The 27,347-nt window shown below is 29.9% G+C and overlaps 1 protein-coding gene across 2 annotated transcripts; it reads left to right on the top strand.

The window, feature by feature from the left end:
• The first annotated feature begins 665 nt into the window (after nt 1-665).
• On the top strand, nt 666-23,228 carry LOC143042167 (uncharacterized). 2 transcript variants are annotated; one of them, XM_076214432.1, is made up of 20 exons: nt 666-1,004; nt 1,329-1,558; nt 2,138-2,238; nt 2,834-2,987; nt 3,299-3,367; nt 4,794-4,842; nt 5,921-5,956; nt 6,374-6,429; nt 8,110-8,306; nt 8,876-9,032; nt 9,613-10,247; nt 11,058-11,234; nt 12,096-12,233; nt 12,738-12,924; nt 14,923-15,242; nt 15,680-15,851; nt 16,822-16,878; nt 18,082-18,200; nt 18,774-18,908; nt 19,750-23,228. In XM_076214432.1, the coding sequence occupies exons 1-20, from the start codon at nt 931-933 to the stop codon at nt 19,873-19,875; spliced, it is 3,189 nt and encodes a 1,062-aa protein (XP_076070547.1). In that variant the 5' UTR covers nt 666-930; the 3' UTR covers nt 19,876-23,228. The 2 variants fall into 2 exon arrangements, with proteins under 2 accessions (XP_076070547.1, XP_076070548.1); XM_076214433.1 differs by lacking the exon at nt 666-1,004 and adding an exon at nt 1,043-1,108.
• Nucleotides 23,229-27,347: the final 4,119 nt, after the last annotated feature.

Below are 27,347 nucleotides of genomic sequence, written 5' to 3'. Positions count from 1 at the left end.
ATATTTACTGAATTGGTATAATACATAAATTGTTCCAGTTCAGTTATAATTTAAAAAAAAAATGGTTCCTGTATTCTTGCCGAAATCCACTTCGCAAGACTGACTTTTTACAGTCTTGACGAAGTTGTTACGTCGCCTATAGATATGAATATATCATAGCTGTACATGCGGATGCATGTATATGGTTACTAACTTCATGAAAGACTGATTTCCCAAGATATCGAAAAAAAAATAAGATGAAAATAAGAAATAGAGCTATATATGCTGACGCTATATGTTACCTCTGGATTTATATTGGTATAACTATCTTAGTTCATATCCTGATTTTGAGGCTGTCAATTTATAAATCCACAATATAACTGAGGAATACGTATTCATGGTATTAATACTAAATAGTTTGGAAAAAAACTTTTATTTATTTATTTGTAAAAATTTCTCCTAGATCCTTTAATTTCAAATAAATGCTGATAATTATACAGTCGTAAAACAAGTCTTTTTCAAACAAAATAATAAAGAAAGACGGCATTTCTTTCTTTGGGTTAGACTTTTTGATAAGCAACATTATAGCAAAAATATTTTTTAGAAATATCAAAAAGAAATTTAACTGGTCGAAAAAAGTCACATGACATCATTTTCTGGACAATTTGTTAAATTGCAGTTATAATATAATTCTTGGAGACTAAAAAGCTTTTGCATTTCTCGAAAATGTATGGATCAAGCTTTTTTTCCTTTGCAAAGAAAATTTGGTCGACTTTTGCGCGTGAAGACTTTACTTTTTGATAACCCGGCTCCGACTGACTTGACAGTTCAAAGTTGTTTTGTTCAGGAAGGGTCGTTTACCCATTTACTTTATTAGTGTATTTGTTATGATTTTGACGTTGTTTTGTTATGAAACTTTTATTGAGTTGCATCAGTGCATGGTAGATACATATGCCTATGACGAAAAGACGGAAAACTGAGCAGGGAGAGGGGAACTCAAGTGAAAAAGAGAAGGAGAAAAATCGGTAAGTATGAGAGAAACCGCCATTTTGTTCGATTTACCACTTCATATAATCGATGTTTTTATTATTTATTTGCAGTTTATTTCAACAAGATATATGTTTAAAATGTGCGACAATATTTACAATAATTATCAATATAATTAATGATCAAACTAGAATTTTAAATGCAACTTTAATGAGCAAGAAAACAGCAGAAATCTGCAGGCTATAAATTGTGTCTTCTACGATGTTTGTGGAAATTTTGGCAGCCATGTTGAATTTTTATATTGCAATTAAATATTGTTTTAATTGATTTTATGCAATAATTATACGTTATTTAAATACTAGGACGACATCTGATAATAAAGATGCCGTGAAAGAAGATAAACAAAGCAAGGGAGACCAGAAAAGCGATACGAACGATCGTAAACATCCACAAACAGGACGTCAAGATTCTTCTCAACTACCACAAGAAACTCCACCAAAGGTTCCACGTAGTGGTGCTGTAACAAGGTCCAGAGTTGTCAGAAAGCCTAAAAGAGATCTAAGTCCACCTCCATCACCTACTAAGAAACCTGGTATTAATTTGATTTAAATATATCAAACACTAACATGAATTTTATTGTACCATACATATAAATATGATGACAAAGGAATTTTCGCAAAGAGGTCAATTTTATAAAATTAAAAATGTTTATATTTTATTTTATTTAAGTGATAGAATTAAGAATTACATTTTTATCATGCATAATCCGGTTTAGATAACGCAAAAAAAATGAACGCTAGTACTTGATTTCTTACTACATGTACAAAAAAGATACCACTTAGTATCGGGTGTCACTGTTTGTTTACAAGTAGACTGTGATTTATGTTAAGTTTCACTTTCAACATGTATATACATTAAGGCAAACAGTTACTTACACATGCATCTATTAACACCAATACGCAATGTAATTATTACTCAAAAGCTGCACAAGGAAATTATTAAGCATACTGACATGATTGATATGAAATTTAACATACACATAATACATGTACATCTTCCGTATTAATTTCCATGAAAAAAACATTAATTTCATGTAACATTTTAATATTATTCTCTAAATCATGAATTGTCATTAAAACTTGAAAACATGCTTAGTTATTTTGTTTTCTAGCTAAAGAGACGAAAACAAATACTCCAGAGACAAAACAGAAACGTCAGTGGGAACTTTGGAGCGTGGATGACAAGGATGCTTTCTTTGACGGATTGTTTGAGGTTACCTTATATATATTGTGTTTTAAGTTAAAAAGCATTAAATAAACCTGCAGCCTTTTCATTATCAGTGTGAATATAAAAAAGTTAGCTAATTGCATGTTGTAAAATTTGTTTATAGATATACATTTACATGCTCTACAGAAAAAAAAACCTCCACAGAAACTTAGTCCCATAAATAAATCAAACCACCAAAAAAAAAAAAAAAATTGTCATGAATATTTCAGAATAGATATGTATATTCACAGGCAATACAGAAAAAAAAACCCCACTGAAACTTGATTCTATAAAAAAAATCCAACCACATGAAAAACTTCATTATAAACATTTCAGTATGCTGTATTGATATGTACATTTGTACATTCAAATGCGATAAAAAAAAAAACTACACTGCACTTGGTTCCATAAAAAAACCTAATCCTCGAAACATTTCACTGTAACTTCTGACCAATTTTGCTGGGAAGAAAGAGACTCAAAATTGAAAATGAAAAAAAACTTTAAAAACTGCACAGGAACAATTATGAAATTGTTAATTGACATGATAGTTATATTTTGAAAAAAAATATTGATAAATTAAAACAAAATCTTTTTAACTTAGGTTGGAAAGGACTTTGACGGAATTCAGACCTTGATAGCACAGAAGAGTAAGAAGAAGGGAGTCACGCCAGCACTTATTAAGAATAAAGATCAAGTTCGCCACTTTTATTACAGAACTTGGCATAAGATATCTAAGTTTATCACATTAACTCAAGGTATGTAAAACTCACAAACAAGGCTGTATTTGTACTCATTGTCTGGGTCTCAAATACACAAAAGCATTCCACTACAAATAAATAAAATTGAACTTTATTTTTTATGAAGAATGTCCCAATGTTAATATTAATTAATGAATAATTGCTGTTTTTGTTGAAAATTGCATTTTTAAACCTTCTTTTATTAGCTCGAGAAATGTCATAGAAAATTTCAAATGAAAGGAGTTTTCATGTTTTCTTTTTCCTATTTTATGATAATTTACAAATATTTCTGTAAATTTTATTTTGAAATGAAATTGTTTTTGTTGTAGATGTTAAAAAAGAATCTCAAGAAATATATGGTTTGATTAATTATGGAGTTCTCAGGAAAAGGATCAAAGGTATGTGCTAAATTATTTTTGAAATACCAGAGATTCAGGTGATATTGGTAAAGTATTGGATGTCATAGAAATCAAGATTGGCAAAATAGTGGTCAATTCTACTGAATTGACCAGGTTACCAGGAAATACTGGTCAATACTGGCATATACTGGTCAATACTGGCATATACTGGTCAATTTTGATGAGACATTGCCTTTGCTAAAAAAGTTACTGCGTTAATGGGGGCACAGGACGTTTGCGCTTTTTTACCTGTAAAACGATAGGACATTTGCGCTTTTAGATTTTGATTCACCTATATTAAAGTGATCGGACATTTGCGCTTTTTACCTATGTATAAGTGAACTTAGATGTTCAAAATTTGCAGACTGCCTGACAGAAAATTGTGTGACAATAGAATCACGATTTACTTAAATCATCCTGCTATGTTTATCTTTTTGAAGAGTGTCATTGAACAACAGTCGGTGTATTACATAAAGATTCGTTATATCGATAAACAGGCACCCCAGTCAAACACTGAGAAAGAGAAACTTGATTTTTGTATTTGAAATGTGGGTGAAAAAACAGTCAGAACAGATAACAAGAGCTAAATATTTTCACTCCTTAGGCTTCAGATATTTAGTGAAAACTTCATGTGATGACTGCACATGTTTTTATGTCTTTAGAATGTTTACTTTTAGCTGTATATAAGCTTTTAAACATATATCAATGTGCTATGACCTGAATGTACTATGAAATGTACTATGAACAGATTTTTAACCATATAGAAAAATATGACTTTTACTCTGCAAGGTCAAACCTGTCTGTCCCAATCCGGTATAAAAGAGGAGGGAAGTGATAAATACCAAATATTGCAAAAGCGCAAATGTCCTATGATTTGAAGCGCAAGTGTCCAAAATAAAAAGGGCAAATGTCTTTTAAAAAAGTGCAAACGTCCTGCGCCGGTTAATGGACAGAATGTAACTAATTTACTGCATTTACTGTAAAATTAAAACAACAACACACAGTTAACTTTTGAAAATCATTTGATAGTCTAAAAATTGCATAGAAACTTTGTCAGAATGTAAGTTCTTTTTTTTAAGATTCCTCATAAATTACAATTTTTTGGTGGCATTTTTCACTTAATTTCAATACACAACAAAAAGACATTGAGAAAAAGACATTTGTTTTTGCTAAAGTATTAGTCATTGTTAAGTGTTGATTTGTCAATCAATAAAACCATCAATAAAATAAATAGTCTTAAGAAGAACAAATTAATTTATAGACCTGCAATATTACAGTTGTTTCAGACAAAGAAGGTAAATGTAATTAACTCACTCTAATACTCATTTCACTCATTTGTTATAATTATTGGACTAGTTATATTTGACATTTAACATGTGGATACCTAATTACTTATATATTATATTTGAGATTTTATATTTTATAGGACTGAATGAAAAAACAGGTGCCAAGTTAAATGATCTTGTTCACAATGGGTATGTATATCTAGAAGTCAAATACTTTTCTACACATTTGAATTTTACTGATATCTTAAAAGATGTCATTAACGGAACTGTCACTAAATTTCAAAACAAACACAAAATAACCAATTCTTAAACAAACAAGCAATTACATTTCCCCACACATTTTGGCAGTTTAAGTGAGATATCATTTAGAATAAAATTGAGAATGAAAATGGGGAATGTGTCAAAGAGACAACAGCAGAAGGTCACCAATAGGTCTTTAATGCAGCGAGAAACTCCGGCACCAAGAGGTGGCCTTCAGCTGGCCCCTAAACAATTATATATACTAGTTCAGTGATAATGGACGTCATACTAAACTCAACTGATAAAAGTATGGTCTAGTTTGGCAAAGTCATATCTTAATTTGTGAAAATTCTAGTTAGAAAGGATCTTAGATTCAGACTTGTTCCAAATCATTATAATTATTCATCAAAGTATCTATATGATTAATTTCAGTTACTCTTGCATCCTCAAACTATCATTATATATACATTTTACTTTTAAAAAAGCACAATAAAACCTTGTTCAAACTGAAAATCTTTTTTTTTTATCAGAACATGCACTAAAAAGAATATTCTCACATAATTTATCAGTCTTGTCTGAGCACAATTGTAAGCCCCAAATTGTGTCTATTTAGAAAGTATTAAATGTATTGAACACTACCTGGCAACAAATCTGAACTTGCAAGAATTTTTTCGAAAATTGCAAGGCAGGTAGCTTTTATAATAGATAAGCCAGTTTAAATGGGTCATGCAGCTTTGTAAATCAATGCACAGCTGTGAAGAGATCATCATTAATCAGCAACTCTGTTCAAAATTTGATATGTGCAATCTTGAATTTGTTGTAAGGTGTAATATTCTAGTCCATAATGAAGCCGTCACTGTGACTTTGAAATGAAGAACAACAAACAAAAGTGCTTATAATTTGCATTTTAATTTTGTCAATTGTATTTATAGTGGACTGATATTGCATCATAAGTTATTACGACATATCCTTTCTTTTCAATTTATAGTGATTAAACAGTAACGTATGATATTATATTTGATAACAGGTTTACAACAGTGAAAATTAGAGGCAAGAATCTAAGGTTAGTAGAAATAAATATATATAGATTGCTTCACTGAGTCCACTTGACAAGTGATCTATTAAGAATCTTAAAATCAGATCTTTGGTTTGATTTTGAATATCTTTATTAATCTTGTCTGAGGTAGAGACGAATGGAAATATTTTTCAATTTTCACACACTTTCTGGTGGTTTGATTTTATTCTCAATAGAGTAACTGTTAACAGGATTGAAAAGAAATTGTTGTTGTTGGATTGCTATCTCATTGATGTATTAAAGCTCACATATACCTTATCTCACCCAAATTGTTATTAAAACATGAATATGAAAGGTAAAAATGTTAAAATTGAACTGTTAAAAATGAAAGAATATATAAATTTGTCTTATAAATTTGAAGTTTCCTATGCTTTCATTTAATAATTATGGTTTTTATTTTTACAGAATAAAGACACCAATTTGCCTTGCACTGAAAAAGCTAAACAACATTGACACAACAGGTAAGTAATTGTATACCAAAATGTAATAGAGGAATATAAAAAGGAAGACATTTCATTTCAGGAAGGAAAATCCTGAGTTTTATTTTTAGATAGGTTATTTTTAGATAGGTTATTTTTAGAATGAAATGATTATCTCCCATGGAATAATTTGGAATCACCATAAATGGCTTTTATTCTGAAAATCTCTAGATGAACTGAATAATTTTTAAAATTTCATGCACCAAATGGTGAAAAAAGTCATCAGATTTCTTTATAGAAAACAGAGTTATCTCCCATTGTACAACTGATAATGGCCAGGTATTTTGATTTCTCTACTGGGAAGCATTTATTTTCTTGGAATGAAAAGTCAGGTCAGTTGTTATGCTTCATTGTTTGGAATATTTAAGCAAGATTTAATGGTTAAAAAAAATTATCAGAAAAATATAAACATGATAAATGTTGACTTCAAAATAGACAAAATGGCAAATAATTTCTTAGGACTTTTGAATATTAAATATATTTTAAGCATGAATCAGATTTATTTATAGACAACTAAGTTATCTCCCATACTTCAGAAAGTAAACTGCAAATTAAAAAAAAAAATCTCATTTGATAAAACTGGCCTTGATACTATGACAACTATTTAAATTGGTCTAACACATGTGTTATATTGTGTTTTAATTTGAGTTTAATTTAAAATATATTTCTAAAATGAAATAAGTGAGATTTGTTTTAACAAAAAAAATTAGTAAATTTTTTTTTAATTATAATGTACAGGTAAATATGAGTCAAATATAAGTTTTGTTTTCACTTATTTAAAATTTATGTAAGTAATATATCTCTTGTCATTTGCAGAATTTTGAAAAGAAATAGGTAACAGAAATAATACAGATTTCAAAAATCAAAAAGTTCACAAAACACAATCACATAATTTATCACAATTACAGATTTTCATTTAAGAATTGAATGCTTCTTTTTGTAAATTTATTGGGGTGTAAAAGCGTTGACCGAAGTACATTTTGTATGAAGCTCGGAAGCGCTTCATACTAAAAATGTGCGAACGGTCAACGCTTTTACAACCCTATAAAGTTACAAAAAGAAGCATTCAATACTTATAATTACATTTTTTTTAGCTAGAATCATGAAAACACGATTTTTATCAAGTTTTCATTTAATTTACCTGTGCACTTTATTGCGGGACCTCGTGTCATCATGAATGATAAATGTTATTGTCTGATACAATTGTTTCAGGAATAGCACGAGATGTGCAGTTTGCCAATCAAAATAACGTATTATAATGAAACATACATCTAATGTAATTATTTAGTGTTAACAATTTAGCAGACCCTGTATAACTTACACCTTCAGTTGTCCCGTCAAACCTGTTAGATTAGTGAAACATTATAATAAAGTAGTCCTGGTATATCTGCACAATAACTCTTACTTCCAGATTGGAAAATGACATATATATATTAAAACAATGCACATCAGGGCCATTCCATTAAAATGTATGTGGAAGGGTTTTCAAAATATCCCTACAACTAAGAACCATTTATTAAATAATTTTGCATAATGGTAATAGACACATACTGAAACATTCAATGATTAAACTTCCCTTCCTACCTTCCCCATACATTTGAATGGCATAGCCCTAACAAGAAGCACAGTTAACCAATGAAATGTTTTAATTTTTTTTTGCAGAGCACAAATGTAATGCTGCTGACAGAATTCCAAATAAAATCCATGTGGAAATGAATCCAAAGACTAATGCCACATGGAATATGATACAGGAAATGGCATTTAATCCACGTCTGAAGTTAATGTTGAAACCCAATAGAACATTGTCGTCTGTCATCACATACTTGAGTCAAAAATGGAAATCTCATAGATTAAAACTTGTATCCTTTTACCAGTTTAATAGCATGAAATCTCATTGATACATATTTTTGTGAATTTTTAATATAAGGTAGATTGGACTTTCTGTTTTAGATTTATATTGTTATTATTTATTTAGATTTATTAGTAGAAGAAAAAGAAATATTTCCAACACAAAACAAAAAATAATCTTAGACCAAAAAGGAGATACACAAAAAAACAAAACTCAGCAGAAATAAAGTAAATAAATGAGAAGCATATGTCAAACAGTGTAACTGAAAAACTATGTTTTAAATTTCAGTACACTAAAAGGAAGATTATAAGAAAAATATTTTGTAATTGCATTACGGTAGTTTTTTAAAAGCTTTAGGTGGTATGTATTAAAAAATACTCAATTTCGATGTTCGTCAGCAGGAGTTTGAAGAAAGGCATGTACAATGACAGTACATACTACATAGACATTTGCCTGTTATGTTATACACTCTGTTATCAATAATATACATATAGGTTAAAAATACTATCATGTTAATACTATTTGTGATGGTATTGTAATTTATATGTTAATTGATAAATTTTCCTTAGCCAGAACTAGAAGGAGAATGTTCCTGGTGCTGAGACAGAACCTGTCCCTGTACTTACTGTATATCCCCACCCTGACTGTGATATCACCCCACTGACCTTACAGGCTACTAAAGAACCTAAAATCAACATCACGTTCAGTGATTACAGAGAAAATATGCAATTGATGAGTAAGTATAGCTACATTTTTGTATTTAAGAGTTTTTTTTTCTCATAAAGGTATTAAATTAGGTATCATCAATTTTTGCCTACCTTGTGTTTAATATCTATGGATTTATTGTGTAAGAGTTCAACATACTTTGAATTAAACTGATATTGTGTCAGATAATAGAAAAGGTACAACTGTTTAAGTAAATAGCCCAATTTAGTAAAAAGACAGGTTTTCAGAAAAATATTCATGATATTCAGTTTGTCTCTATTTATCATGTTTATTATTTACTAGATATTGTGATATGACACTCTCATCTTAATTTGTAGCTCAGCCATGTTCTAATTCCAGTATTTGTGCACTTGCATGACATCAGAATAGAAATTGAAGTTGTATTTTTAACAACAGCAGAGATTAAGAAAAAGTGAGATTTTCTTAGGTGATGATGCTAGGAAATTATAGGAAAAACTTCAGGATGGAGTTGAGGTGCATACACAGATAGACAGACAGAATATTTTATTTTAGCTTGGCTCTAATGCTATTATTATTACACTTTATCTTGGCTAAATTCTCTTTTGTTCATAAATTTTCTGTATTTTCAGACTCTCCGGTAATTTCAAAGGATAAGAAAGGAGATTTTACTAGTACTAAGACTTCATCAACAATTTTCAGTGAAAATTCTCATTCTGTAGATTTTATGGACCCTAAAAATGGAATGTTTGAATCACCTAAATCTAGAGGAACAGTCAAAGACAGTAAAACTGGAATGACTCCTTCCTCGACTATGTCTTGTAGTGTGTACAGTAATGATGCAGCATTTCTTAGTGAGGGGGAAAATGCAATGTTCCCAGACACACCTCTGTCAAGGAATAATTCAAAAAGTACTGAAAATTTAACAGAGACTGACTCCACAGATGGAACACCTCCAAGGAAGAAACATTTGTCTGGGGGCGCTGAATCTGAAGTTGTGAAAAGTAGTGACAATGAGGATAAGTCTGAAAAAGAGGACCAAGAGTCCCTAAATGTTAAGGAAGCCTTTGAAAAAGGTTGGACTTCTACTAGTGCTGAAAATTTAACTATTGCCCAGTTGTTTCTAATGATTGGAAAAGACAATAAGATTCGATTAGAGTATGATTTTTGTAAAGAAAGTACTATTGAAGATATTGTTAAAACACAATTGACGAATACTCTAAGACGATTGGTGCATTTGGCTGTCATGGAAATGACTGATGTAAAGGTATAGAAGTCTTTTTTAAAAACATTTTTTATTGTGATAACAGAGTTAAAGACAAATTAAGTTATCATAATTTGTTTGGCGAGTTCTTTGTTATGCATATGTGACAATTGTAGTTAATATATGTATGTATTTCATAATATAAAATAATTAGATGTGGTATGGATGCCAATGATATGAACAAGACAACTATCTACCAAAAACCAAATGATGTAGATATTAGAAACAGTAGGTTGTTGTTTGGCCTTCAACAATAAGCAACCCATACCATGCATAACACATAACAAGCTAAAACAGCCTTGACAAAACAAAATGTATTTAACAAATCAGACATGTCAAATGAGAAACCCAATCATGCCAGTGGCTAATTGAATAAATGAATATGATAAAAAAAAAAAACCACACTGAATTGCAGACTCCTTATTTAGGACATGCTCATAAATGTGATAAAAAATATTATTTCAATAAAAAAATCTGGCTATAGAAAAAAGATGATGTCTTCTTTGTTCAAAATATGGAAACAATGACTTGAATAGTTAGACGCTGAGATGATACAAAAAAAGTTAATATTTTTCTAACTCTAATTTTCTCAAAGGCTGATCACAGTCCTGCACACAAAAAAAAATCATAAATGAGGACACATCTGCATTGCTTTGACACTAACAAAAGAGTTAAGACTAATTCAACTTGTACTGTACATGTATATCATAGGATATTTCAAAATTTGATAAATTTTATCAATATGTTCTTTTATCATGTTTATTATTTGTTTTGCGTGTTTACAGTGTTAAAAATTTCAAATTTATATTACAGGGCAGTTCATCATCCTCATCTCCTTGTCATACATGTGGTGCTGTTAGGGCAAAAGCAACAAAAGGTTGTGGTGTCAAAGGTCAAAGGGCAGTTAGTAAAAACCCATTGTCTTCCCGGTCTGGCTCTGGCGATGGATTGGTTGATGCTGGGACACAGACAACATTAAAACTTGCAGAGGTTTGTCATATTTGTAATTCAAATTTGTCCTTGTTAAAAAAAAAACCAGCTAAATTTATATCTAACATGTGAATTATTGCTATCTTTGTGAACCACTTAATATCTTTTTAAGTTAGTCTGTTTACACTATTCAATAGATATACACATGTAGGAAGATGTGGTATGAGTGCCTATGAGACAACTCTCCATCCAAGTAACAATTTATAAAAATTAAACCATTATAGGTCAAGGTAAGGCCTTCAACATGGAGCCTTGGCTCACACTGAACAGCAAGCTATAAAGGGCCCCAAAATTACTAGTGTAAAACCATTCAAACGGGAAAACCAACAGTCTTATCTATATAAAAACGAGAAACATGTATGAACTACATAAACAGAGGACAACCACTGTACATCAGATTCCTGACTTAGAACAGGTGCAAACATTTGCAGCGGGATTAAACGTTTTAATCATGTTAATGGTACCAAACCTTTTCCCTTTTCTGAATGATTAGTATAACATCACAACATAGAAAGACACACTATAAAATATCAAATGGAAGGCTTAACTCAATAAATAAACGCAAATTAACACACAATGAATTTCAGATGGGACCTGCACATCCAAATATTTAATCCCTTCTGCCATGGGTTTTAAAAGTATGGCAAGTTAGAGATACTTGTGCATGTTGTGTCATCTGTTATTTTAGAAGTGGGAAATTGAGATATATTTAAGAAGAAAGACACAATTTAAATGATTTGTATATTATATTGACCTTGAAATCCAAATTGCAGAATTTCTTTTATTTACAGAATTAAATGTTGAATTTATGTACTGCACCATTGAGAATATAAAAGTAAAAATTCTTTTAACATTTTTCAGCCAATTAATTCTAGTCAAGGTAAAGAGGCTGTATTTAAGGTACCCGTAGCGGGAACAGCATTTCTACAGAGAAATACACTGCCACCTGGATCTGTGCCTGCCAGTCGATCACTTAATCAAGCCTTTAATGTTCTTAATGTAAGTATCAAAGGCTAAGAACTTATAATATCTGTCTATTTTTACCAATTCTTTTTAGGGCTTTTCCAGGAAAAGACTGTTTGGGAGGGCTTGACACCACATACTATTTGTTACTGGGTGGAAGCAAATGCTGTATGATACAAATTAAAAAAAGATTTGGGGAAGGGGTATAAATTAAAGTTTTGTCAAACCGTAGCATACATTTTCACTGTTATTGTTGGGTTATATATTAGTCTGCTTGCCCTTTTATAGTGACACATTCTTTTAAAGGAGTATCTGGGATTTTAATATGCACTTAATGAAAGTTCTTTTTTGTACTTTGCATTTAATGTATTTTTTAACCCTATAATGTTGGAGTTTTAAATGGCAAAACATGGTCTTTGCTTTTTAGATTGAAATAAAGGATTTCAAATATCTCTTAGACCTGCTCATAGTACTTTTTAGTTTTAATTTATAAGTATACAGATCTGTAGTTCTTTACTGAATGAATATTTGTGATTGTAGGGATCTGGCTACAGAAGTGGAAGAAAAATTAGACAGATTAACAGAAAGCCGATGGTTGTACAGAGAACAATACTGCCTAAAGCACCAAATTATTTTCTTGTCCAACCTAATGGACAAAACTTAAAAACTGTGATAAATGTGCCAAACTCTATACCTATTTTATCCAACGTCAGTACTGCACCTCCTGGTAAGTCAAATATAATAAGGCATTCAAAGAATGTTTGGGATTCTTTTATTAATCATTGTTAATGAGAAATTGCAGCTGGATTTATTTTTTTTTCAAAAATAAAACGTCTAATTTTGAATTTTGATTGCATTGTTTGTATGCAGGATTCCTGGGTACCAGACTTGGGGTAATTGTAATTGTAATCGTTAATCAGCTGTAATTGATTACAATTTTTCAAGTAATCAGTGTAATCATTAATCAGCCAAAAATCTGATTACATGTAATTTAATTTAATCAATTACTTTTCAAAATACCCTGTAATCATGATTACTTTTTGATTACATTCTGATTACAATGAAAAAAATCTAAAATTGTGTTTTTGGTCAATAAATGAATCCCTTTGTTCATATTTGATAATTTTTTAACATACTAAAATGGTTTGGTTACTTTAAGCTTGTCTACTTCATTAAAAAATAAACTGTTACAGTATTAAAAAGTCATCATTAGCCTAAGCAGAGACATATAATACAATTATAAACCTTTTATCTTGGTAAAAGATATTGTAAATACATGTATATTCATCGTTTTATATTGATCTTCATATTAATATTTGATAATAACTGTTATATACTCAAGTAATACTTTTCTTTAACCCTGAATTATAATCTTTTGTTAATTTTTGTCAACTTTGAATTGACAGGTAGGAGACTAATTAAGGTTTGTTTTTATTGCAATTACCAATTGAGTATATATAGCTGTAGGGAAATATATATGAGAAAAGATAAATCAGACATGAAAATTTATCTAATTAGCACAAACTAAATTAAAACTTGGACAAATATGTTGTTTAAACTTTTTTTTGTATTTGGACTGGACGTGTAAAATGCAATGGTTTTTAATACTTTAATACATATTGTTTACAATTTGATTAAACATTTCTATTAAAATTTAACATAGTTTTAACTGGTACAAATGTTACTTTATTTCATCCATATTTAAACTTCCATAAATTGCAACTTGGAATACATATAAATTATGAAAGAGGTAAGAAGACAAACAAAAAAACTCTTGATTATGATATATCTTTATAAAATTTAATTCAAAATAATTTAGAGATCATTGGTGATAAAGTGTAATGTATATATATGTAGTGAAATTTGGTGTTTATTTAAATAGATGACGTTTAATTTGAAGTTATCATTTTATAATTGAACCAAATAAAATACGTTCTCAAAAAAGTTATATTAAACTTTTATTCATCCACATCATTCAAAATGTTTTGTTTTTAAATTCATTGTAATCAGATGTAATCATGATTACTTTGCCAATGTAATCATTAATTTAATCAGATACTTTCAGAAATGATGTAATCATTAATTTAATTTAATCGTACAAATGACAAAGTAATTGTAATTTAATCAATTACATTGAAAGTAATCGGACCCATCTCTGCTGGGTACACTGTTAAAAAATTGCAAAAATGATGATCGATAAAAATTCTGAATTTGTTATGTTGTGGTTACACATGACACTGTGAATAGGATAACTGAGATTGTCTGACCTATAGATGATGAGTCTTTAAATTGGTGAAGTACCTGTGACACAAACGGATTAGATTTTATTTCTCAGTTGATGCTAGTCTTACTTGTAGGAAATTGCATTCTTATTTAAACAAGACTGATGAAAAAAAAAAATACATCAACTGCTGTCAAGATTACCAAAAATACCATCAGTACCAATGTTAAAGATTTCATCTATACATCTATAAGACAAAACTCATATTTTTATTTGGACTACACCTTTTCATGCGTCGCTCAAAAGTGAAAATTATCCAGAGCACATTTAGAATGTTTACATAGATATTGACTTTTTACATGTTTGCAATTGAGATTTGTCAATTCTTAAAATATTCCTAAAACAGACCTGTATAAGATGTGGTATAAGTTTGGAATTAGATTATAAATCTTATTGTGATTCAAACTATTCAACAATTAAAATATTATTGCTTGTTCTTTGTAGCATGTACGACAGTGAAAACTGTACAGTTGGATGTTCAGTCCCATTCCCAAACTCAACTTACTTTAAATCCTAGTCAGTTAGAAGTACAGTCCCAGCTTACTCCTAGTCAGATACATGTACAGAACCATGGGTCAAGTCAGTTAAATGTACAAAGTCTTGGACCAGGTCAGCTTAATGTACTCAATCCTGGACCAGGGCAGGTTAATATTCGAAATCCAGGACCAAATCAGCTGAGTGTACAGAGTCCAGGACCATTACAGACTATTATGATGGGCCCTGGACATCTACCGGTGAAAATTAACCATGTGAATTCCACTGAGGTATGTGAAATATAGATATGTTGAGACTTCAGTACTGGTTTTATAAAAAGGAGATGTGGAATGATTGCCAATGAATTATCGGCAACCCTTTGCCCTTCAAAATCAGCAATGAGAAAACTCATACAGTAAAGTCAACTATAAAAGGCCCAGACATGAAACATATGAAACTATCCAATTGAGAAAACTAATGGCCTAATTTATAACAAAACAATATATAAAAAAAAAAAATTAAAAAAATGTTAAGACATTGAAACAACTACAACTACTGAACTACAGCCACCTGAACATGCTGAATTAGGACAGAAACATAAAGATAAACAATTTTGTAAGGGCTCAACCCAGTTTGTAAGATATTGTCCAAATAATTTGTCAGTATAAAAATTTGGAGCCATGTTTAAAGATCACTATTAATAATGTTGTATGCTCCATTTTTTCAGATTACAGCAAGTTCTTTAGAGATAACAGCTGGTACCACAGTAAATATTTATACATCAGCAGTTACAAGTCACAATGATGTTATAACCACATCATCAACTGTGCAGGGTTCTTTATCACCGCCAAGTATTTCAAATCTGCTGGACATGTCGTTCTCAGGTTTTGGGACACCAGGTACTTTAATTTGTGTCTTTATTTAGACCATTAGCTTTAAGAAGCAACAAACTTTATGTCTTTAAATAGAATAAGCTGGTTTCTGTGAAATGATGCACCATGACTTCTTATTGCAATTGATGAATTTCGTTAAATGTTTTTAACAATAGTTTTGTTTCCCTTTTCTTTTAAGAATGTAAGAACAAAACTAGTACAGAAAGAAAAGGGAAAATGTGTAGCTCAATTTTAACATCTAACTGAAATTTTTTTGGTTTATAATATCTAACATATAGAGTATAAAAACACTCTAGTGAAACTGACAATTATCCTTACGTAAACTCATCTCTAGTGGAAAGTGGTATACTAAATGTAAAAGGCAATGCAAACACCAAAAAAAGAATCCAGGAGTAAGAACTCCAGTTTCTCTAATTTTTGCGCTATTTTTACATTTCCTGACCGGTGTGAGAAAAATATTTCTCCTCACTAGTGAAAAATCTGTTCTCGGCAAATGATTAGTCGAAATTTGATTATGACGTCTAAATGTTTTGTTTTCTTCAGAATTCTCCTATTGTGACGTCATGAAAAAAGGCGACCATGCCTAGTGACGTCGCATATAAAGAACACAAGTTTCTGAAAATCTTTGAAAAAGAAGGATAAAAATCATTAGAGAACCAGATTCCGACACTATAACTCGTGTATTACGATATTTCTCCACTCTCGACAGTTAAATTTTAGTTATTTAAAGAGCTCGGCAAGCCTCGCGCTTTAAATAATAAAATTTAACTGTCGAGAGTGGAGAAATATCGTAATACACTTGTTGCAGTGTAGGAATCTATATTTAAATGGTCATGGTTACCACAAAAACACACACATAATCTAAGCAACATTGATCCTAAAACATGCAGATAAAATCAGATTTAATGACCACTTGTTATTGAATAAGAATGTTTTAGTTGGTACATTTTAAACAATATTTCCATTATTATTGCAGGAAGTGATGGTGAAAAATTATTTGAGATGGCTTTAGAAAATGGATCTTCATTTGAACGTATGTATTTTATATAATTATGATATTATGGTTATTATTTATGATGTAACATTTGTGGTAATGAAAACCTTACAAACCTAGTCTTTATTAACATTTCCATTTAAACAAATCATTTTATTGTATAGATATTTGGATATTGAAATATAGCGAAATTACAAATATTATGTCTTAAATTTCTGATTTTTAGGTAAAGATTGCATGAAATTGCCTGAAATGCAATCAAAACCTTATTGGACTGACTTGATATCTAAATGTTCCAAGGCTGATCACTTCCTTTTTTGATACACAAAATATATTGCATTGACCATTTCCAAAATTTTATCGATGTAATGAATACTTAGATATTCAAGGCACAAAATAATGTTTCACTTGTCAAGAAAATTACATAACTTTTGCAAGGTGCAGGAATCTAATAACTTTTCTAAAAAAATATAAATTATGTCATTGTTAACCTTATCTATAAAAATTGGAGTTATCTTCCTTTGTCTAGAATAGCTTTTAAATCAACAACAACCAATGCAATATTTATTATTACTTCCCACTGATAAATTGTAGCAATCTTTACCTTTCAGTGCTTTCAAGCACTTTGATTTGTTCTGAAATGGATCATTCGGCTACTGACCAGAATATTTCATGTCATCCATATACATAGATGAAACAATTGTCTACAAGCACAAATAGTCAAAAGACATCTAGACACATTTATGCATTATACATATGAAAATCTGCAGAAGATGTCAGTAATTCTTATGAATTCTATTTGAAGCACATGATGACCTAATATTTTTCTTTACAACAAATGTAAATAGATTTGCTGGTCATTTCTTATTCTCAAACAGCAATGAACAGTGAAATTATCAGGTTTCAGATTTTCTGTTTGGTATTAAAATTCTGCACTATTTGTGAATGAATCTTTTATTACTAATTGTTTTCAAATAATGTTTGTCAATGTTATATTGACTTGTTTATAAGAAATTTGATGTGCATAGTTTGTAATAAAATTTTATTGTCTGTACTCATACAACATAATATTAAAGAATCAGAGGAATCTTGGACAGTCTGATAATGTTCCATAAGATAAAGTCACAGGACTCATATTTCATGGTTGGGTGATTTTGAGAAATTTTGAGCTTAATAACTCTTATAAAGTTAAATGTCCTAGTTCAGTTTAATTTACCTATAATTATATTTCTATTATTTTAGCTATGTTAGATGAAAGTGCAAATAAAGAGACAGCTTCAGATAGGACATCCAATAAAACTGAACCTGTTAAGGCTCTTTTTAGAAGTCCTGTGTGTACTTCATCGTGGATGAATGGAGAGGTAAAACCTTTTTGAAACGTGCATTGTCAAACAAAGTTAATTGTCAGATTCTGATCCCATCCATTCAGATATTTTTGTTGTAATTAAAGTCAAAAAGTCATCTTGTGCATTTTGAATGTAAGAATTTAAGGGGATACAACAAAATCCTTCCTTGAGGGTATCAACAATTCCTAACGCTTATTATTTCTAGAGTAACCACTTACATGGGGAATGAGTAGACTGAAAAGTGGGAGACAAAGTTATGAAAAGGACAACCAAATAAAACAAAACCACAAAAAATTATTTAATCTTATATTTTTAAAGTCTTGTTCTATTTACTCTTAAACTCTACTCGTGACCAAAATGATTAAAAAACCCAGACCATTAAAGCTATGACTTTAAAGTTGCATTGGTATAAGCTATTCTGCATATTTCTGGTCACTATTACATTTGAGTAGAAATCATTTATTATTACTAGATTATTGATTTGCTTGGCATCTACATATTTAGCTTCTTTGTTTCTTTTATCCATCTTCCTTGTTACTACATTTTACGCTAAGAATACCTTTTTGATTATATTGGGTTATTTTCTAGGTTGGTGATATTTCTTTTATGTCTTTACTGAATGAGACAGCCAAACCAGACCCTGTAGTATCTACAGCAACCTTACAACCACAGACATTTTTCTTTGAGAATTCTCGAGATTCATCAATTATGGGGAAGTTTGATGTAAGTATTTCATTCATTGATATATTACTGCATAAGGTTTCTTGAATATACTACAAAGCAATTGCATGCATTTGGGTCATTTTACACCACATTTCATGCTCTTGAAAGATGATTCATCACATAAACTTCATATAAGAATATGATGTTATATACTATTGTTGTGTAATATTGATATTTTAACACTTTTTTCAGTTATTATATTTGTTCGATCACTAAGTTGGTATATTTTTTTTTATTGTGTATTTAATGATAATAATCTGATCACAATCAAAAGAAGATAATTGTAAGTCATGTAAGAGTATATAATAATTAATATAATAATAAAAAAATATAATAATTAATGTCAAACTAGGGACGAAAGATACCAGACGAACAGGCAAACTCATAGATGGAAAAATAAACTGACAATGCCATAGCTAAAAATAAAAAGACAAACAGACAAATAATAGTACAGAAGGCACAACATAGAAAACTAAAGAATAAGCAACACAAACCCCACCAAAAACTGGGGGTGATCTCAGGTGCTCCGGTAGGGTAAGCAGATCCTGCTCCACGTGTGGCACCTGTCATGTTGCTTATGTTACAAATCCGGTAAATAGTCTAATTTGGTAGGTCGCATTCATTAAAATGGAAGGGTATTGTTGTTATGACACAAGGAACATATCTGATATCATCTGTGAAACAGTTATTCCATAACGGTCAAACAACTCATGATGGCATCTATCAAATTTTGTTTGCCTGCTCACTTTTAAAAGTATAAAGACATGAGAAAGTTAAATTAATTCTTACAAATAAGAATTTTCAGTGGTACTAAACTTTTAATTTAAAATTTTCTTTTCAGGTGGATACATTGATGAATGAAAGTAGTTTAGATTTTGTTGCCAAGTTTGCTGACCTGCAGGCTTTAACACAAGAAGATCCTATGGCTGACCTTATCAACTCTAAGAAGACCATCTCAAATGGATGACTTTGTTTTATGCTGTTTTATACATTTTTATCTTCTTTCTATCCTCTTGATACGAGACATGTTTTATACCCAGCCTCTGAAAGTGCTTCATTATTTATTTATTTTCTGTCTGAAGTAATTTTAGTTTTAATGCATGATGATATGAATATACTTGACCAAACAATGGACCCATAATGTAGTTTTAAGATGGTGAATCTAAAACTAGGAACCCACCTTTTAACCATATCTTCAGTCCGATGTGATTATCTGAAAGGTTTTACATATGAGATTTTTCCATTTTGAAATATGCTGCTAACTAAAATATTCTGATCAAAATTACTGAAAAGTGTGTGACTGTGTTTTTGAAGTAATTGAGGTGATTGAAAAGAGTTCTAAAATACAGTCAGTTGCCAAAAATATGATAAATTTTGATTTAATTTTTACATGCAGTAGAACCTGTAAAAGTGGATTTATATCTGACTCATAAATGTAGGGGTGAATATATGTCTCTTAAATTTTTAAGTACATTACTGTCTTCTTCAAAGTTATATCTTAAATACAGTGTCCTTTATTCCATAGTGCTTATTATATTAGGATGTTTATTAGTTCAGAGCAAATATGAGTGGCATTCTATATTGCAAGTTGCTAAAAGGACAACAATTACGCCAGGTATTTAGGCTTTCTACTTCACAAGGACCTTGAATTATTACAAAAAAATTAGTATTTTTAAATAATAAATTATTTTTGTTTTGGTTATGGTTGTGTTCATATATTAATTGTGAATGCTTTTTGCTGACTTATAAATAATTGATTTAAGAAACATGCAAAGTGTTTAGCTGGTAAAAGAGGAAGTCTTGTGATTAAAAAAGAATGTGTTCATTTGTTACGTTGCATAATCTTTGTTGATTGTATTAACATATAATAGCAGTGAAAATTGTGTTTTCAACTACAGTGTGTATGTTACAATTTTTATTTAAATTGAATTACTAATAAAATTAACGGTACCAATTTTCTTGGACCAGATGCGCATTTCGACAATACATGTCTCTTCAGTGATGCTCGTGGCCAAAATATTTGTAACTAGAAGTCTTGTTTTTGCTGGATAAGATTTGGAAGTGCATGAGACAGGGAATTACTCATCAAATAACAATTTCATTGCATTGCATATTATTGTATGGTATTTTTAATGACTTTTTTTAATTAATTTCCATGCTAGGTTCATTAAATTATATTTGCTAATTCATCATAAGTTAAAACTGCAAATTACAGGAATCCTTTGACCTTCACCTTAGATCCAGGGTTCATTCACATTTTAAATATAGGGCAGCAGGCTTGAAAGTCAATGTGTCATTTCTTGTTTTTGTCTTTTTCTAACGACTTTTGATCCATATATTATTCATATCAGTTTGCTTTAATTCGCTAAGAAAAATTGTGAACAAAATGTACTGTTAAACATCAAACTTTCATCCCAGAACAAAACATTTTTATTGACAAGTTCACTTTCATGTACTTAGTATTTCTTTTAAGCATATTGATAGAGCTGTGAAGACACCAAACTTTGTGCAATCAAATGATCATACAGTTTTAATCACCGTTCTAGAAACTTCAAAGAATGATTGTTTACCTTCTACCTTCAAATCGTTTAAGGACATTTTCAACATTTCAAGACTTTTTATTTTTCCAAGTATTTTATGTTCATTATAGACCAATCTTTACTGTATAAGAAACATAATGATTTTTAAGGCATTCAGCATGCTTTTAGAACTACATTTTTTTTTGTGATTTTATAAATTAGTCCCACATTTCATTTTAACTTTCTGTAAAACATTCATTAAAAGGGTAAAAAAAAGTCAGCTATATTTAACAGTTGTACTAGAGCAATGTGAACATGTATTTTAATCACATTGGCAAATAACATGTCAATATATATTTAATAATCACATATTTTGATTATATAATATGTTTTTTGTGAGATGAAATAACAAAAATATAATGTAATAAGGGTCTAGCTAGATGTTAAAGTAGTTTATTTGAGATTATTTCATTTTAACAAGTTGTAAAAGTTTCACTCTTCATTCATTTGTTATATATAAGCTCCTATTACTGCACTTGAAGCATCTTTTATAAAAAATGGTCATGCCTCATACCTCCACATACATCTTGTAATCTATACAAAACATAAGTTGAGAAATTTACAGCAAACAGTATGGATTTAGAATACAGTGCATGGTAAATTTTATTAGTTCACGAGCAAATCATACATCAAATTGTTCATTGTCATATGAAGGATGTTTATTTATGAACCATTCATTTGCATACAATATTGAGATATGTGTATATATTGATACCACCATTGCTATAAATATACATGTAGTTTGACTATCATTTTCATCATTTTAAAGCCATAATTGTAACCAAATAGATATGTACTGCACACCATCAAAGAGTATTTACATAATTTTTATTCACATGCTAAAAGTATGATTTACTGTTGAAGATTCTTTTAATTTTTTTTTTACAAGTTTTGAACCCTACATTACAAGTTTATTTAATTATTGAAAAATGCTTGTATTGAACCTCTGCAATTACATATTTTTTCACAAAATAGAGCTTTTGTCTTGAATTCTCACAGAAATAACTGAATTATTCAATAATATGGGGTCGCATAAAATCATACATACATGTAAGAGATTGAAACAAATTGAGTTGTAATGAATTTTCCAACACTAAAAATGTTTCACTTATCAGGGAAAGTAAGATGTATAATCGATTTAACTATATGATGGTAGGCAGTATAGTTTACAATACACATTATTAATTATCAACATATAGTTATTACCATTGTTCACCTGTAGGGATAAGATCCCTGAAGTTAAAGGCAGCTTTCACCTAGGTTTGTTGTAAAATATATTCATGTTCATCATTTTCAAAAATGGCTGATTTAAAATCAAATATAATGGCATCAGTAACTTAGTTTTGTATGTTGTAAAAATGTAATTTTTTGCATCGATATAGCAGAAGTGTTACATCTGTAAATTTATTTGTTTTTTAAGTGGTCAGTTCTACTTAAATTGTTTTCTATAGCTTTTAAAAAATGGTAGCTATTGAAATCAGAATCAATTTTAATGAATATTTGCCACTGGTCAATAAGCAAACAGCATATCATTTATAAGAAATGATAAGTTGGAACCTAAGTTAAAACAGACAAGAGGTGAGCTTCTTCAACAATCTTGGTAGCATTGACCACAGACAAAGTAACATAATAGACTAAGAAATGTGATTATAATAGAAACGAGATAAAAATGTTATGCTTCTTCTTTATTTAAAAACCAATAATAAAAGGTTTGTTTGAAGACAGACAGTGTTTTACTGAGTGATCATTTTGTTATTATTTCCCCATGTATAGAGGATATTTAAATAGTTTGGGGTCTGTCTGTGTGTCCTTCAGTTTTTTAAAACCCACCAATCATCAAAGACTGTGAGACAGAAAGCTTGCACAATGTTTAGCTTAACAACAGCACTTGCAAAAGTTTGAAATATACTTTATATTGAAATCTTTGTGACAGTTTTTTAATCTCTCGGATATCACTTAATTAAGATTTGCATATTTGCTTCAGGGCTTCTACCTCCATTTATCAAATAAAACTACTAAAGTACTCATTTTCATTTCATACACAGCTACTTTTGCAAAGGTACTATTTCTGTACCAACAATCTGTAGTACTGGGAATCTTCTTTTAATATTCAGTACTATTATGTTACCTTAAAATTATTGTAATATTTAGGTACCTGGCCTTACGTTCATAAAACTTTCAAGCAAGATTTTTGTACTCAACCAATCAAAATACAGGATTTGGTGTTTCGAGCATGATTTTTGTGCTCCAAGCACTGAGCAAAGTTTTATGACTTCAACCCCTGGAGTTAGTTTAACAAAAAAGCTTACGACGAAGATTGATCGAAAGTATACTGATTTGTTCATGACTTACGATCAATCTTATTCCTAAGTTTTTTTTTATGAAATCAACTAATGTATTTTACAGAACTTGATTTGTACTTCAAATTTAAGTACTACAAATTTTTGGTTACACAGTTACATTTTCAGCATTTTGAAGGTTTGTCTATTTCAAATCTCTAACGTTATGATTTTCAAACATGTAATATTGTGATCAATGCTGATATTATTTCTTTACCAATTTTTTATTACAAATAAAGTACTGTAAAATACAGGTATCTAAATATTACAATAATTTTAAAGTTAAGAAAAAGTATGATATATTAAAATTAAATTTCCAGTACTACAGCTTTTCAGTACAGTAAAAGTACCCATGCAAAAGTAGCAGTGTAGTTGCATGAATATTATGATACGAGTCATAGCCTTATAAAATATATTATTGTTCCCCACCCTAGAAGTTTGATTTATATTTCCGTCATCTTCATCGCATCGCAAGAACTATTTAACAAAATGATTTTGAAAGTAGTAAGTTGCTAGACAGTGATGATTGAATGGAATCATGCACAGTTCTGTTTAGGTTGCACCAAATAATGTAAGGGTAGCCCTTTCCTGACAAGTGAATAGTGCTTTTGTTGTCATTGTTAAGAAGTAGTTGGCTTTTGATTGGTGGAAATTTATTAAAAGGCTTTAAACATTGGATAAAAATTTACATGTAGGAAGGTGGTACATGAACAATTAAGGATATATAACTAGTCTCTATTAAGTGAAACCTAAGGTAAAATATTTTAAAAAGCTGTTAATATTGAAACATTTGGTTGAATAGATGGGGATTTTTTTTATTTTTTTGACATCCAAAGGTTCACGTGGACCTTATTCTAGTAGTTAAAATGTCATCACTTGCACCTCTTGTCGTCCGTTCCTTCACTGGTATTAAAGAGATAATGGTAACTGCAATTACGATTATCCCAATATGGCGACGGTAGATATAGTTAAAATCTTTACACTCATTTTTGGAAAGATTAGAACTTGTTCTAAATCTTTACTTAGGCACCACCCTCCCTAACAACAGGACAGGTTAGCTACTGTTACTAAATGTATTCACACTAAAATATAGTTCCCTATGGTTCTCATGTATGTGCACATAATACACAAATAAACTGAAAAAATGGGTATATTATTGGAGCAGTTGATTCAAGAATGTATGTCATTAAGGTGTGTTGATGTGCAGGCTTTTTTTTTTAAAACATTTTGATTAGGTAAGTGGGTATTGATTCAACTAGTATGATTGACAACTGTCATTAGCACTAAACAATCAGAGACAAGGTGGACCTTTAATTACAATGCCCCACCTCCTAATCTGTCAATCAAATTGACCACATTACCTATCAACCTCAGTCTTACATAATTATACAGACCACTCAAATATGCATCTTATTCTTAATACACAAGTATTTGACCTCATAATTGAATACACAAATATGCATATTATTTGTTTGATATTTATAAGGATGATAGATTGATTTATTGCCAATCACTTTTGATCTACATTACATAAAGTGATTCTGTAAATTATATCTGAAAGATAAACGATTAATGGATTAACAAGATCTTAAAAAAATGAAATATGAATATAAATATGATATAAATAATATATAAAAGGTATTCAATTATGGCCTGTAATTTACTTAATAAATTTCCAATAATCATCTGTAATTATTCAACAATTTAGATTAGTTCACTTTTTTATCAGGAATTGGCTTGAAACAGTTTTAAAATTTATAAACTTTTGATTATAACAAACCGTTGTTTATTAGTTTATTTCCCATCAATCATTATGTCTATTTTAGTCATTTGAATTTCTATTAGAAGTAAATATATATTTTTGCAATCAAGAAAGAATCCACATTTTAATAAAATAAATATTTTAATTGGTTCACGTTGAAAAATAAAATTGAAAATGCCCTGTGTTGAAAAATACTTAAAATTTGATTAAAAGGCACTCTAAAACGTTTAATTTTCAATGCCATATAACTTTGTTTCAACTTACAAAATGCACCAAAACAACATGTTTAGATTATTTTTGTTGGCACTTTAAAGCTTTTAGCTGTTGGTCTAAATTTATGTCTTACAAGGATAGTTGGTAACATTTACTAGAAATTTTTTTGCATTTTTTTGTTTTTTTGAAACATGTTCAGAACTGCCAACATAATTTTGATTAGGTATAAACTGCAGTTTAAATAAAATTGTGCAAATTTAGAGACCCATATATTTTAATTTGAGCTCATTTATCCTCATACTGGAAAAGCAGTTTCCTTCTAAAGACCTGCTGTAAATGCAATTTTCAGCAATAGTGCCTTATAAATGTTCATTTTTGCCCCACCATACCTTATTATGAAATAATTCAAACTACTGTTCTAATCTTTCCATCAGTGATATCCATCACTTTGATTCTTACATGTAGAATGCTTTTGTCAATAGTTACTCAGCTGCAAGGTTTATCTATACCATTTCATCATATTTGAATCGTAACGGTGCACTGGAATTGTCTAAGCGCTGTGAAATTAGCCGTTGAAAAATTCGGGATGATAATCGTGACTCTATGGTATTTTTCTACTTTGATAATCGTAATTTTCTTAATCGGATAATAGTAACTGAAACATAATAAATGTGTCTTTCAGCATTTCAATGGTTTTTTGTGTTTTAAAAACGTAAATGCCCAGTTTAACGATGACATCAACGCATATAAAAATAAATGAAGAAACTTACAGGTTAATATCTAGGATAAATTTACCTTTATATTTCTATTTGATGAGAAAAAGGATGGATAAGCTATATCCCATATTCCAAAAGTGCAATCCTTTCAATTCATTGCTCAAAATGAAAGTCACGTATACCACATTTTCATATGTCATATGTTGTCTACCTCTTATATCACGCTTATACTAAAATTCTGTGCGAAATGAACAAAAGTTTCGGTCAATAACGTTATTTATCGCTATTTTGTGCATTTTTCCTTTGATCTTTTTTGTGATAATTTTCATATCATGCTTCTCGCTTGAGATGGAAAAATTATCGCTAGAAACTAAGGAGGCCACGTGGCGTTGCGAACGAAATTAACATTGAAATTGACAACGTCGTCATAGGTAAAATAGCGATAAATAGATTCTCATTGGTCATCTCAACTCGATTGCTTTTCCCACTTTCGCTGTACCAGCTCAAGCGAGAAAATCAATCTCGTTGAGATAATCAACGATTATCTATAAAACTGCATTACCGGATTTAGTGTTCATATCTATATTTATATACCTATATGGAGTTATTTTCTTTCAGAGCGAAAGGTCATTCTTTTTCAGAATCAACCCGGACGATACCATGTTTCAATGACATATGCTCCAAGGCATAAAATAATGACCAGTGTGAGGTCATTATTTTCCTTGATAAACATGCAATCTATAATCTACTTCAAAACTTTATTCGTTTAATAGTTTTTTGTTGCCGATTTGGAAATTATTTTTTTAAAGTTCAATCGATGATAGGTGTAA

This window comes from Mytilus galloprovincialis, chromosome 8 (genome assembly GCF_965363235.1).
Source record: "Mytilus galloprovincialis chromosome 8, xbMytGall1.hap1.1, whole genome shotgun sequence".
Lineage (NCBI taxonomy): Eukaryota > Metazoa > Mollusca > Bivalvia > Mytilida > Mytilidae > Mytilus > Mytilus galloprovincialis.
The sequence above is the reverse complement of the archived record's forward strand: the minus strand, read 5'-3'. Positions and strand labels throughout refer to the sequence as shown.